The following is an 11497-nucleotide window of genomic DNA, read 5'->3' on the forward strand; positions in this document are numbered from 1 at the left end:
CTCACTTCTGTCAGGGTATGAGCAAGCATAGAAGCACTGAATTTAATCAAGAGTGACTGGATATGCCACACATAACATATAATAGTAACCTAATTACAGTGATAATCTGCAACATTCTATCAAAATTCTTTGTTCTCTCTTCTGACATACTAACGTTTCTTCTGTTGTACTTCTTCTAACGTTTCTTCTGTTGTAAGAAGGGTGTCACTTGCGCTCAAGCCTCTTTGGTGCTCACAGTCCAGGACCATAGGATTAGAGAGACAGGCTGGGCTACTTCTAGGAGATTAAACCCAGGGATGACCAGAGCACTCCGAATACTTTTAAACTTTTTGTGTTTGTGTGATTATTGTGGTGCAATTAATCGACTGACGTTTCGACGCACTGCGTCTTCCTCAGTTGGACTCTGAGGTAGACGCAGTGCGTCGAAACATCAGCCGATTGTTTGTGTAGTAGTGTTGTGACAAAAGCAATGTCATGTCAGTCATTATGTCAGTGCTGTAAAAAATGTTTGGGTGCACCTAAATTATTTGCCAGTGCACCTAATGAAAAAGTATTTGTGGATTTCCTTCAGGAAGCAAGAGCAGTTTCTTCAAAGGGTTGAGCAGACCAGGTTACCATCTGTGGAAGCAGGAAGATCCGTGCCAGCATCATCTGGGGTAAGAAAGTAGCCAAACAATGCACCCTCAGGCTCAGGTTCAAGCCTCTGAGGCATAGTTCTGGCACCAAGGTTACAGCTCATTGCCATGTAGTAATTCACACCAATTGACCCATCTTATATGTTTTCAAACTAAACAGCTCATGCTCTTTGAGCTGTCATCAATATAGAGCCAGCTTTTTCAGAGTCAGCTGAAAGCCTGCCTGCTGTGGGGGTTTGATTTCCTCAATCATTTCCTTGTTATCTTATTGATGGAGCCAGAAATTATGGTACATGATTAAGTTTTTGTAAATGTAAATACGTGGAACGTTTTTCTCTCATCATGTTTAGTCAATGAGGAACGCTCTGATCTTACACCACAGAGGCAAGCAGAGTTCAGGGGACTTCCCAGAGTTCAAGTCTGAGTGCTGAGAGCATTACAGGGCCTGTGAGGGACAGAGGAGAGTGAGATGGGTGCAGAGTGGTGTGGAATAACCTACATTGTTCTCTTGAAAGTACCTGGAGCACTGCCAGGATATTAGGCAGGAAGAAGTGTGGGAGGATACAGTCAAATCTGTCCATCACAGGGCCAGCCCTACTGACATCACCCACATAGCTGTCTTAACAAAAATGCTTTCATGTAAGATGACAATACTCACTCCATGACATTGGAATGAGACGTTTTTGTGGTTCTTTGCTGTAGTAATAAAAGAATGCAAAGGAATGAATCCATTTTAGAATTTTTGTCACAGCCTTTTTGTGTTTTTGTTATGATACTTCAGAAGTACAAGAATCAATTGGTTGTTTGTTGATTTTTTTGTTATTAAAGTTTTCAAATGGAAACAGGAGAAACATCAAGGGTGTTTTAATGTGGTAATGATATCATTTCAGGGAACAATAAGGTGAACTGAAGTATATTTCAAAGAGCAGTTTCCAGGTGTGTGGTGAATAATTCATAAATATTCTAGTGCACTTAGTGGTAGGCTACTTTATTAGTCCTCAAAATCACTTTATTATTATATGAGTTGACCATATGGTAATTATAAAAGTGAATATGCACACAGTATAACTGGTAGATAAATATAATAACTGTTTTTCAAATAAATGTCTTTCTCTTTGCCTTTCAAAATTTGTTTTACCATTGTTGATATTATGGGCTTAAAAATGACTCATCAGGATGGATGAGTTTTCTATCCAAGTAGAACTGTAGGTTTTGAAAACTCATGTTCCTCGGGAGTGCTATGCCGTGTATAACTTTTCCCTTTGAGTGCTTACAAGGGGAAAAGGGCAGTGTGATTGTGCTTCCTCTCACCATATTGACTTAAGTGTCTGGAGAGTCTCCAGACAAAGTAACACAATGCTCCAACCTAAATGTCATAGACCTGTGGATGAAAGTGTTTGTAGAAAGGCAGGGTATTGATGTGGTTCTGTGGCCTCTGAGAATTGTTATTATTTCAGAGATGGTTCCATAGGACAGCTTAATCCCCTTCATAGTCTCTGTTTGTGCAAAGGATTCTTTATATTAGCTTCCCAGGGTGTGATGTCCAGGTCAATCCACCTATTCCCCTTACTCTTTCGCCACTGCAAACAGAACACCCTTAAATCCATGGTTCTGTTTTGTCCTCAGGATCTCTGACTAAATATACAAAGGATCTAACCCCCACCCCCACCCCCACCACACAAGCACATTGATTTCACAGTGAACTCAGTGTCTTTATTGCATCATCACAGAAACAAGTCTGTAGTGGAGTGTTTGTTTCTCTCTGTTTAGTTTCTGCCCAGAGGTTATCCCCTAGGCCAGTGGTCCCCAAACTACGTCCCGCGGGCTGGATACGGCCCGCCACCTCATTTTGGGTGGCCCCCCAAAACATGTCCGTGGTATATAGCATCTGGCCCGCACGGGAGTACGACATCGTCAAACTATAACCTCCGTAATTTCCCCCATTCATTCTCTATGGCGAGTCTTAACTGTACACATGTAATACTCGTTTTGTCCACTGGTGGTTGTTTTGGCGCTGTTTCGCGTTTGCCATCGAAAACGGAATGAAATGTAGGGCTACCTGTAAACAATGTAAGAGGCCTATGCTGACTGCATCAGTGCTCAAAGTATTCTAAAAGTTTATCAATTAATTGTTAATAACTAATTAACTTCTATTCAAGTCTTATTTCTAGGTCTTTCTGGGATAATTCTTTCTATTTTTTATCCACTCGTTCAAATGTTCATTCTAATTCACAATTCACAAAGTTCTCATAAGGTGAGTGAAAGTGGTCATTTCAGATGTTTTTGTCAGCATTTCATAAACCTCTCATAGTTTGAGAACTTTAAATTATTTGTAGGATATTGCTTGTTCACAACTTGAGCTGTGTAGGCAAAGACACAGAGTTCAGAGTTCACACATTTTGAATAAAATATACTTTTGGGACTCCCTGCTAATACTTTTGGGAATGCTTACGCCTTTTTATTAGTATTTTCATTTGTAGTTTCATTTGAGCTACATTTTACACTGATATGGCATGATGGCAATATAAACACAGCTAACAATGGTATTACATTTCAGTAGCCTATGATTAAATGTAATGGAATATTCAACTAGGTAGACTGCTGTTGTTCACAGTTCTAAGATATTTATGGTTACTGATATACTCCGAGTCTCTGGCCCTCTCTTAGAGCCAGGCATAGCGAGCTGGCCCTCAGAAGAAAAAGTTTGGGGACCACTGCCCTAGTGCAGTCCATGTGCAGTCTTACTTGGCTCCCCTTTGTGTGGCTCATCACATGTGGGTGAGCCGAAATCTGTGTTTTGTACATGAATTTGGAAGGTGCCAAGAAAAAAGAGTCTGAATCAGTGCTTGAATTGGGCCAGTACTCAATACTGCCATTTTTGCATTTTACTCTTTGGAGCACCACAGCTTTTTCTTGGGTACCGACACTTCTCAAAAGCTGCCAGTAACCTACTCTTTCCTGCCTTTGCCATTTCAGGCTCTGAACAATTCAAAATCACACTTTATTAAAATGTATTAGCCAGGGGGCACTATGTGATGGCCAAATCTCTATGTAACCTAGTGTTAATGCTAATTTTAACACCATAATAGCCATACTCCAAAAGTGCAAAATAGATACTATTCATATTACGGCAGTGAGAAGAAGTTGGAGAATAGTACTTGTTCGCAAAATGCCAGGATATTCTTCCTTGGCAGCCGATCCTCATACAAACAGGAAAGAAATTATTTTCTGTTGTTCTTCCAGCTCTGGGTTTTCTTTTAGAAAATTGTGTTTTAGTCATTTCCACACATGTCGATTCAGGATCTGCCATCTCCTGCAGAAGCTCAACCATGGCATGTTTGGAGAGGACTGGAGGACTGTGGCATGCAGGAATAATAGACACAAACACAAACCCTTCTCCCTGAACCATATGCCATCAAAATGAATTTGAAGATTATACCAAAACTAGTTGCCTATAAAAACATAACCCCAAAAGTGGCAAACAGCATACTGTTGCTTTAAGTTCAGTCATTTTCTGTCCTCAGAATGTCATGTCAGTGGGAACTGTAAAAGGAGATGAAGAAAGGGAGCAGGAACTGAGGATGAAGCACAGACGGTATGGTGACTTTATTGTGTTCTTGTACTGTAGTTCAACTTGTAGAGCAACTGCTAACATACCAATAGGTTCAATACCCAAAAATCAGCTAAATTAATAAATGTAAATGTGATTCTAATCTGTTACAGTACTTTCCGATTACTGGAACAGTTTAAGTATAAGTATATATACTCTTTTGATCCCGTGAGGGAAATTTGGTCATTTATCCCAATCCGTGAATTAGTGAAACACACTCAGCACACAGTGAACAAACAGTGAGGTGAAGCACACACTAATCCCGGCGCAGTGAGCTGCCTGCTACAACAGTGGCGCTCGGGGAGCAGTGAGGGGTTAGGTGCCTTGCTCAAGGGCACTTCAGCCATTCCTACTGGTCGGGGCTCGAACCAGCAACCCTCTGGTTACAAGTCCGAAGCGCTAACCAGTAGGCCACGGCTGCCCCAAAATCACTTTTTAGAATCACGTTTTCACGTTTAGAATCACTGCTGTAGTTTCATTAAAATGGAGGATATAGAGTTTTGGAACCAAACTCTTCATATACACGCACTCACATACACACACACACACACACACACACATACATACATACATACATACTGTACTGTACATACAGTTGTGAAAATAAGTTTATACACCCATGCTAAAGTTGACTAAAAAGAGGAATAAAAAATCATCTTTTGGAAATTGATCTTAATGCCTTAATTAAAATAATGAGGAAAGATCCAACCTTTAAGGACACCAATGTTCTTTGTGAATGAATAATATATCGTAAATAAATAAATGTTCTTCCTTAAAATACAGGGGGCATAAGTATACACACCCCTATGTTAAATTCCCATAGAGGCAGGCATATTTTTATTTTTTAAGGCCAGTTATTTCATGGATCCAGGATACTATGCATCCTGATAAAGTTCCCTTGGCCTTTGGAATTAAAATAGCCCCATATCATTACATACCCTTCACCATACCTAGAGATTGGCATGGGGTACTTTCCATTTAGATCATCTCAATGCAAATCAGACCAGCTATTAGGCTTTTAACTGAAATAAAACCATTTTTGTAAAAAACAACTGACCATGTCTGAGGGTTCTCAAACTTTCAAACAACACTGTATCACACACAACAGTTAGGTCCAGTCAAAATATGTATTCATTTCTGATAGGATGAGAGGCATTCCATGAGTCATCACAATTTCAGATATCCGAGGCCAGGGGTCGGCAAGTAACTTTGGGGGCGGGCCAGTTTTTTTGTTAGCCAATAGATGGCGGGCCAGGGGCTAATATTTAAACGCCGCTCCAGTGGATGACCTGTTAGTCAACACGCATCTACATGGAGAATGGATCAAAAAGAGCATAGAAGGTGGGTATCCTAGGATGTTGACATCATGAGGAGGAAATCATGCTCCTGTTTTGAAATCCACCCAGTATCCTTGGCCGTGAGTAATAGTTCTTTTAATCTCTCTTTTGTGTTGTCTATTGGATTGGACAACAGCCGTTGATAATAGTCTTGATTGTTTAATTGCCGTAAGCCTTCTACATGCTCCCAAAGGTTCATAAGTCTCCTCCGGGCAGGCCTACCATATCATCCAATGGTTCTCTCACAGAGCCAGCTTCGCAATTTATAGACTTTCACATCAAACCACTGTATTCCTATATACAGGATACTACAAGAATAATCTGGCGGGCCGAATAATAGCTTTGGCTCGTGGGTCGCCTGTTGCTGACCCATGTCCTAGGACATCCCCACTTGGGCATTTAATCGATAGTAATCACTGTGCATATTGCACTGAATTATCCAACGTAAACTTTCCATTCATTCAAAGCAAGAGAGCAGCGATTTCATAACATCACATTTGAGTGAGAAAGTGGAGTAAAAAGAACATAATATGAGACATACAAGTAAGTAGGCTACACAAGTTAGCCTACTGTGTGCACAAGCACAATAGCCACTCCCTGAATTTGACTTGGTGTTGGCTTGGCAACGGGAAATGGCAAGGCTAAGATTAAAACTATTTTGGGGGGCGGAGGATGAAACAAAAATCAAAAACCCAATTTTCTTTTTGAAAACTAAATTACTGTAGTTGGTAATTTAACTATAAATTTGACACGTGTGATCATGGTGTTGGTAAAGGATATTGCCACGGCTGTAATTACCTTCGGCACTCGGCCTTCAGCCTCGTATCTATGGCCAAAGATAATTAATGCGTAGAAAGATGGGTCGTCCTAGTTCATGTCTATGAGGGCAAAGTGGAGTTCAGTCAGAGACGGGCTCTGGTTCAGTCCCCGCCTGCACAGGGGCGTGTCACTGACGTATGACTGACGTTTGAACGCCTCTGTTCCACGCCAGACAGAAGCCGGAGTACAAAACAAACTTGGTGTACACCTTCATTAATGTTGATTTTCTCCTGACTGGAGGGTCATACTGTCACAACATTCTCCTGAAATGGGAAGGAGGGTTTGGAGATCATGATACCGTGTCCGAAACGTGCATCCATTGCTCAGAAAAATAAGGCTTTGACAAATTCTGGGGAATTCTTGGATTCTGCCATAGACCTTAATGTTAAAAAGGGAGCCCGATCACTGCATAAATGGGGGATAATGGCCCCCCCTCGTGCGGGGTGTGTACTACTGCTAACCTATTTGCACACATACCCAGGGACAGGAAATGGCCTCTCAGGAAGTATCTTTGTAATCAACCAACTTTGCTATGGCCGAATTACGGCTGTGGTGATATCCTTTACCAACAGGTCCTAACACCATTCCCACTCCTGTCATATTGCTTACATACAACTCTGGAAAAAATCAAGAGACCACTACACATTTTTCTGATGTAATCCTATGGTTGCTGAGTTCGAATGAGTTGACGGTCATATTCCAAAATAATAATAATAACATGACTGTCAACTCATTCGAATGTCACTCAGCACTTCAGTTTGTATCATGATTTTTGACCCACGGTCATACCTCACATTTTCCATTAACGGGGGGGGTTTAAGGTACATAGGGTGCGATTTGTCAGGGGGATGGGGGGCATTTATCCCCCTTCTGGTCTTGATATCCCCCCCTCTGCTTCATTATCACCATCATATTGATTAATGCTACTTCATATAAGTAAAACACTGCAACGTGAGAGAGTCTAGTAAATAATAATCTGACATCAGAAACGCACCGTCACTGTCAGTGCTCGTACTGCTGACACAGTGGCTGCGTGATGACTGGTTAATTTGACTTTGATCATGCAGGACATTTCAGAATGTCGACTTTGTAACCAATCATAAATGGCTAGTTTCAATGGAAAAGTTAGCTGGACAAATGAAAGAACACATGAAGGATTCAGTGCAGCATATCGTCAGAACATCGTGCAGCATATTTTAGAACCCACAAAATCACCTTCGCAACCTTATAGAGTCCCGAAGTGTGACGTAGCGTTTCCATGACATCATTTCTAGCTAATAAATTGTTTTAAATGTAGGCTATAGCCATTTAAACGTGCTTTACCTGCTAGGCAGCAGCTTAGCCACATAACACGGATTCCCTGGCGGGTGTAATAGAAAGAAACAAAATTCCAGTGGATATTTCACGTCTTCTCAAAGACTGGCGGTTGTTAAGAGCGACAATTTTTGCCAAAAAAATAAAGCCAAAACACGTCCGTGAATTTAAGGATTTTAACCGCATGCTGTGAAGTTACATGCAGGTCTCTTTTACGGAGGAAACCCATGCTAAAATAAAACTCTGTAGTCACAAATTTGATCGTGTTGGTATGAATATATGTTGTAGTATGTGATTCCTACAGTGTAAAAAAAATATACTAACGTCTTAGAAACGTTGTAAAATTATTGAAATAGATTAAGAAAGCCACCGCTATGGTGATTTCTAATGGTAGATTGATTTGTTTAGATCCAGTGAAATTGCTGCCTTGGCAACACTACGTCATGGCTTCGGTACTCTATTGTTGCAAAACATATCAATGGAACTAGTTACAGATGCATTTCAAAACTTCAGAATCTTCCAGTAAGCAGCATTGGGGCCATTATCTGTAAGTGGAAGAACATCACTTCATCATCAACCGGCCATGCACAGGATCTCCTGGTAAGATTTCTAACCAGGAAGTCAGAAGGATAGTCAGAAGAGTAGCCCAAGAGCCAAGGACCATTCGGAAGAAAGCTCCAGAAAGACTTGGAGGCAGCAGGTTCAATTGTTACAGAGTAAATCCACACATATAAACTCCACTGCCATGGCCTCTATGCACGCTCACCCCGCATGACTCAATTACTGAAGAAAAACATGTCAAAGCTAGTTTAAAGTTGGACAAGCCTATGAAATACTGAGAGAATGTAGTCTGGTCAGGTGAGAGCAAAATTGAACATCTTGGATATCATATTACACGCCATGTTTGGAGGAGTAATGGCACTGTGCATCACCCTTAATACCATACCAACAGTGAGGTTTGGAGGTGGAGGCATCATGGTGTGGGGCTGTTTTTCATCTCATGGTACTGCAGACTTCATACAGTTGAAGGAATGATGAATTGAGTGTGGGGGGGATTGGTGTGTGTGTGTGTGTGTGTGTAGAGGGAGGAAGGTGTGTGGGTAATATGGTCTATGTGTTTGGGGGGTTTGGTTTAATGGTGTGTGTGTGTGTGAGGAGGTTATGGTGTAATGGTGTGTGTGGGAGAGGGGTGTACCTGTAGTAATAGTAATGCAGCTATACAGTATTTTGGATAACTGATTGGTGTGTTGTCTGAATGCTATATATCTGTTTTGAGAACAGTGCAAACCTGGCTTTCCTGGACAGACTGCAGGCTGGCACCACTAACACAGAGCAGGCTTTTGGAACACAGTATGGAGGTTGTCAGTTGAAGCAAGAGCCACAAGAGGATGCTGTGTTATCTCTAGAACACATCCGCACCAACACTAAAGAGGAGTTTGGTGAGCCAAGCATGAGATTTACAATATAACTGAAATAACTACTTCTAACACAAAGTATATGTATCATGTTCTTGGTTTAATATATGCATCAACTTTCGATCTTTGAGTTCTGTTCTATCCAGACAAACAGAGGGAAGTAAATAGGAGTTGAAGAAATGATTCAATCATTTGGAAATATGAACTAAAGGAAACCAGTTGTTCTAGTTTTTACTTCATAGCTTATTTTATTATAAATTATAAAAAATAAAACCCTGAAGGTTTTTACTAAAGCTCATCATGACTTACAAAATCCAAGAGTGGAGATAAGTCAGATGGGTTAAATGGACAACATGTTGGACTATTTTGTTTCTCTGTCACAGTTGTTTATCCTTTTTAGTAAGAAACTTTAATCCCATACAACTTTCTTTCAGTTGTATTCATAATCATACAAAAGTCATAAATCTTCAGCCCAGTTCATTTTTTAGAAATATTACACACAGCACAGGAATTTGGCACATAGTTCCACTTTGTTTTAGTAGGATCCATGTATTTATTGCTGGGAGTTGTCTACAGTTAAAAACATTTAAAACCTGTCCATGATCGAAAACTAGTTCCATATGTTAATCATTTCTCAGCTTTGTCCATGGTTTCTCTTAAGATTTTGTCATGCAAATGCTGTATTTGTGCCTCACCTTGTGCCTGCATGTCTTCCAAAATCCTTAATGATACATTAAATTTGTGTGCTCAGCCCCAGCTACACTAAAATCATAGAGATGATATGTTGCATTAGCCACCATTGAGGTTTGGGGTTAGCCAGCCATTTCCAAAATCTGATGTCCTGCCTCTGATTGCCAAAGACATTGTATACATGTCTCACTCTTAAGCCGAGGCTATCCCAGCAAGCTTTCAGCTGGATATGCATTGAAATTCTGTTGTACTCATTATAGTGACTTGCACCATTCATCTGCAAGATCTGGCTTTTAGTATGTTATGCGTCCCATCTCGTCTCTAAGTTGCTGTGAGCACTGATTTATCAGGCCCCTCCATACTGCATCTGCTCTGTCTGTCAAGATGACCACAATGATTAGGCTCATACCCTCTCACCACTTGCCCTACTCCATTTCCTGTGTCTTGGCACCATCCCAACGGTTATTTGATGGGCCTTTTCACTCAAGTACTCATACTGCCTGTGTTGTCATGGAGGCATCCTTTTGTTACTCAGCTGCTCTGCCCACTTAGTGTGTGGTTGGTTGATCAGGATGCCACCATTTGTGGAGCAGGGTTGGCAGAGGGGATGTGGTGTGGTGTAGACAAATGCTCTCCCACCCTTGCCAGCAGACGCTTACACTCCTAGATGGAGCTGGAGCTGCTGTTGTCTGCCCTGCTGGTCGGTCAGGGGGTTCATCTGGGATTCCACTCCTATTCCAATTCCCATGCAGAATGAAAGAACAAAGCTTTGTACTCTCTCCCTCAAACTTTCTCCCCCCCCATCTTCTTTATCCTGGAAAATACTCCAGTTTTAATGTTGTGGCAGCTCATTGTGATGATGTTATTATATGTTTTTTCTTGTAGATGCTGACTTGGATTGGGTGGTGATGAGGCTTTTAAGTCATTTCCCTCACTATGAGAAAGCCTTTGTGGAGGATATTGTCAGTCAGTGCAATGGTGACTTCCAGCAAGCCTATAATCTTTTGAGTTAATGAGAGAATTTCAGCATGACGTGAAAGATCTGTTCTCTTCAGAAATCTTGCTTTTAAAGTTCCAGGACTCCATTGAAAAGATATTTAGATCTCAGTGGCACTCAATAAGGGACTAATTAACTAACTACAACCCCAAAACAGAAAAAGTTGGGACGTTGTGTAAAATGCAAATAAAAACAGAATGTCATAATATACAAGTCTTGTAAACCCATATTTAGCAGTAAAAAGGACATAGACAACATATCAAATGTTGAAAATGAAAATGTGGACTATTTCATAGAAAGTATATGTTAATTTTGAATTTGATGCCAGCAACATGTCAGCATTTTGTTACCCCTGTCCCAACTTTTTCTGAAACATGTTGCTGGTATCAAATTCAAAATGAACATATATTTTCCATGAAATAGTCAAATTTGTCATTTTCTTTGTCATTTGATATGTTGTCTGTGTCCTTTTTGCAACTAAATATGCGTTTAAGAGATTTGCAGATTATTACATTCTGTTTTTATTCACATTTTACACAACGTCCCAACTTTTTCTGTTTTGGGGTTGTATTTAAATACAAAATTAAGATACAAAATTAGATACAAAATAAATAAGTTGTCTGTTAAAACTTCTTATTCATTTGGCAAACAACAAAATTGCCATCAGCTTTTTTAATACA

The 11497-nt window shown here is 40.5% G+C and overlaps 1 protein-coding gene across 3 annotated transcripts in view; it reads left to right on the plus strand.

Annotated features, from left to right (window-relative positions):
• epsti1 (epithelial stromal interaction 1) overlaps positions 1 to 10999 on the plus strand; it is a 27296-nt gene extending 16297 nt beyond the window's left edge. For all 3 annotated transcript variants that reach the window (XM_048238723.1, XM_048238724.1, XM_048238725.1), the window contains exons 7-10: positions 572 to 656; positions 4160 to 4230; positions 8997 to 9154; positions 10706 to 10999. In XM_048238723.1, the coding sequence (XP_048094680.1) occupies positions 572 to 656; positions 4160 to 4230; positions 8997 to 9154; positions 10706 to 10833 (442 nt within the window). In that variant the 3' untranslated portion in view covers positions 10834 to 10999. The remainder of the gene's footprint in view (positions 1 to 571; positions 657 to 4159; positions 4231 to 8996; positions 9155 to 10705) is intronic.
• The last annotated feature ends 498 nt before the right edge of the window (positions 11000 to 11497 follow it).

This window comes from Alosa alosa, chromosome 3, assembly GCF_017589495.1.
Source record: "Alosa alosa isolate M-15738 ecotype Scorff River chromosome 3, AALO_Geno_1.1, whole genome shotgun sequence".
NCBI classification, from domain to species: Eukaryota; Metazoa; Chordata; class Actinopteri; order Clupeiformes; family Clupeidae; genus Alosa; species Alosa alosa.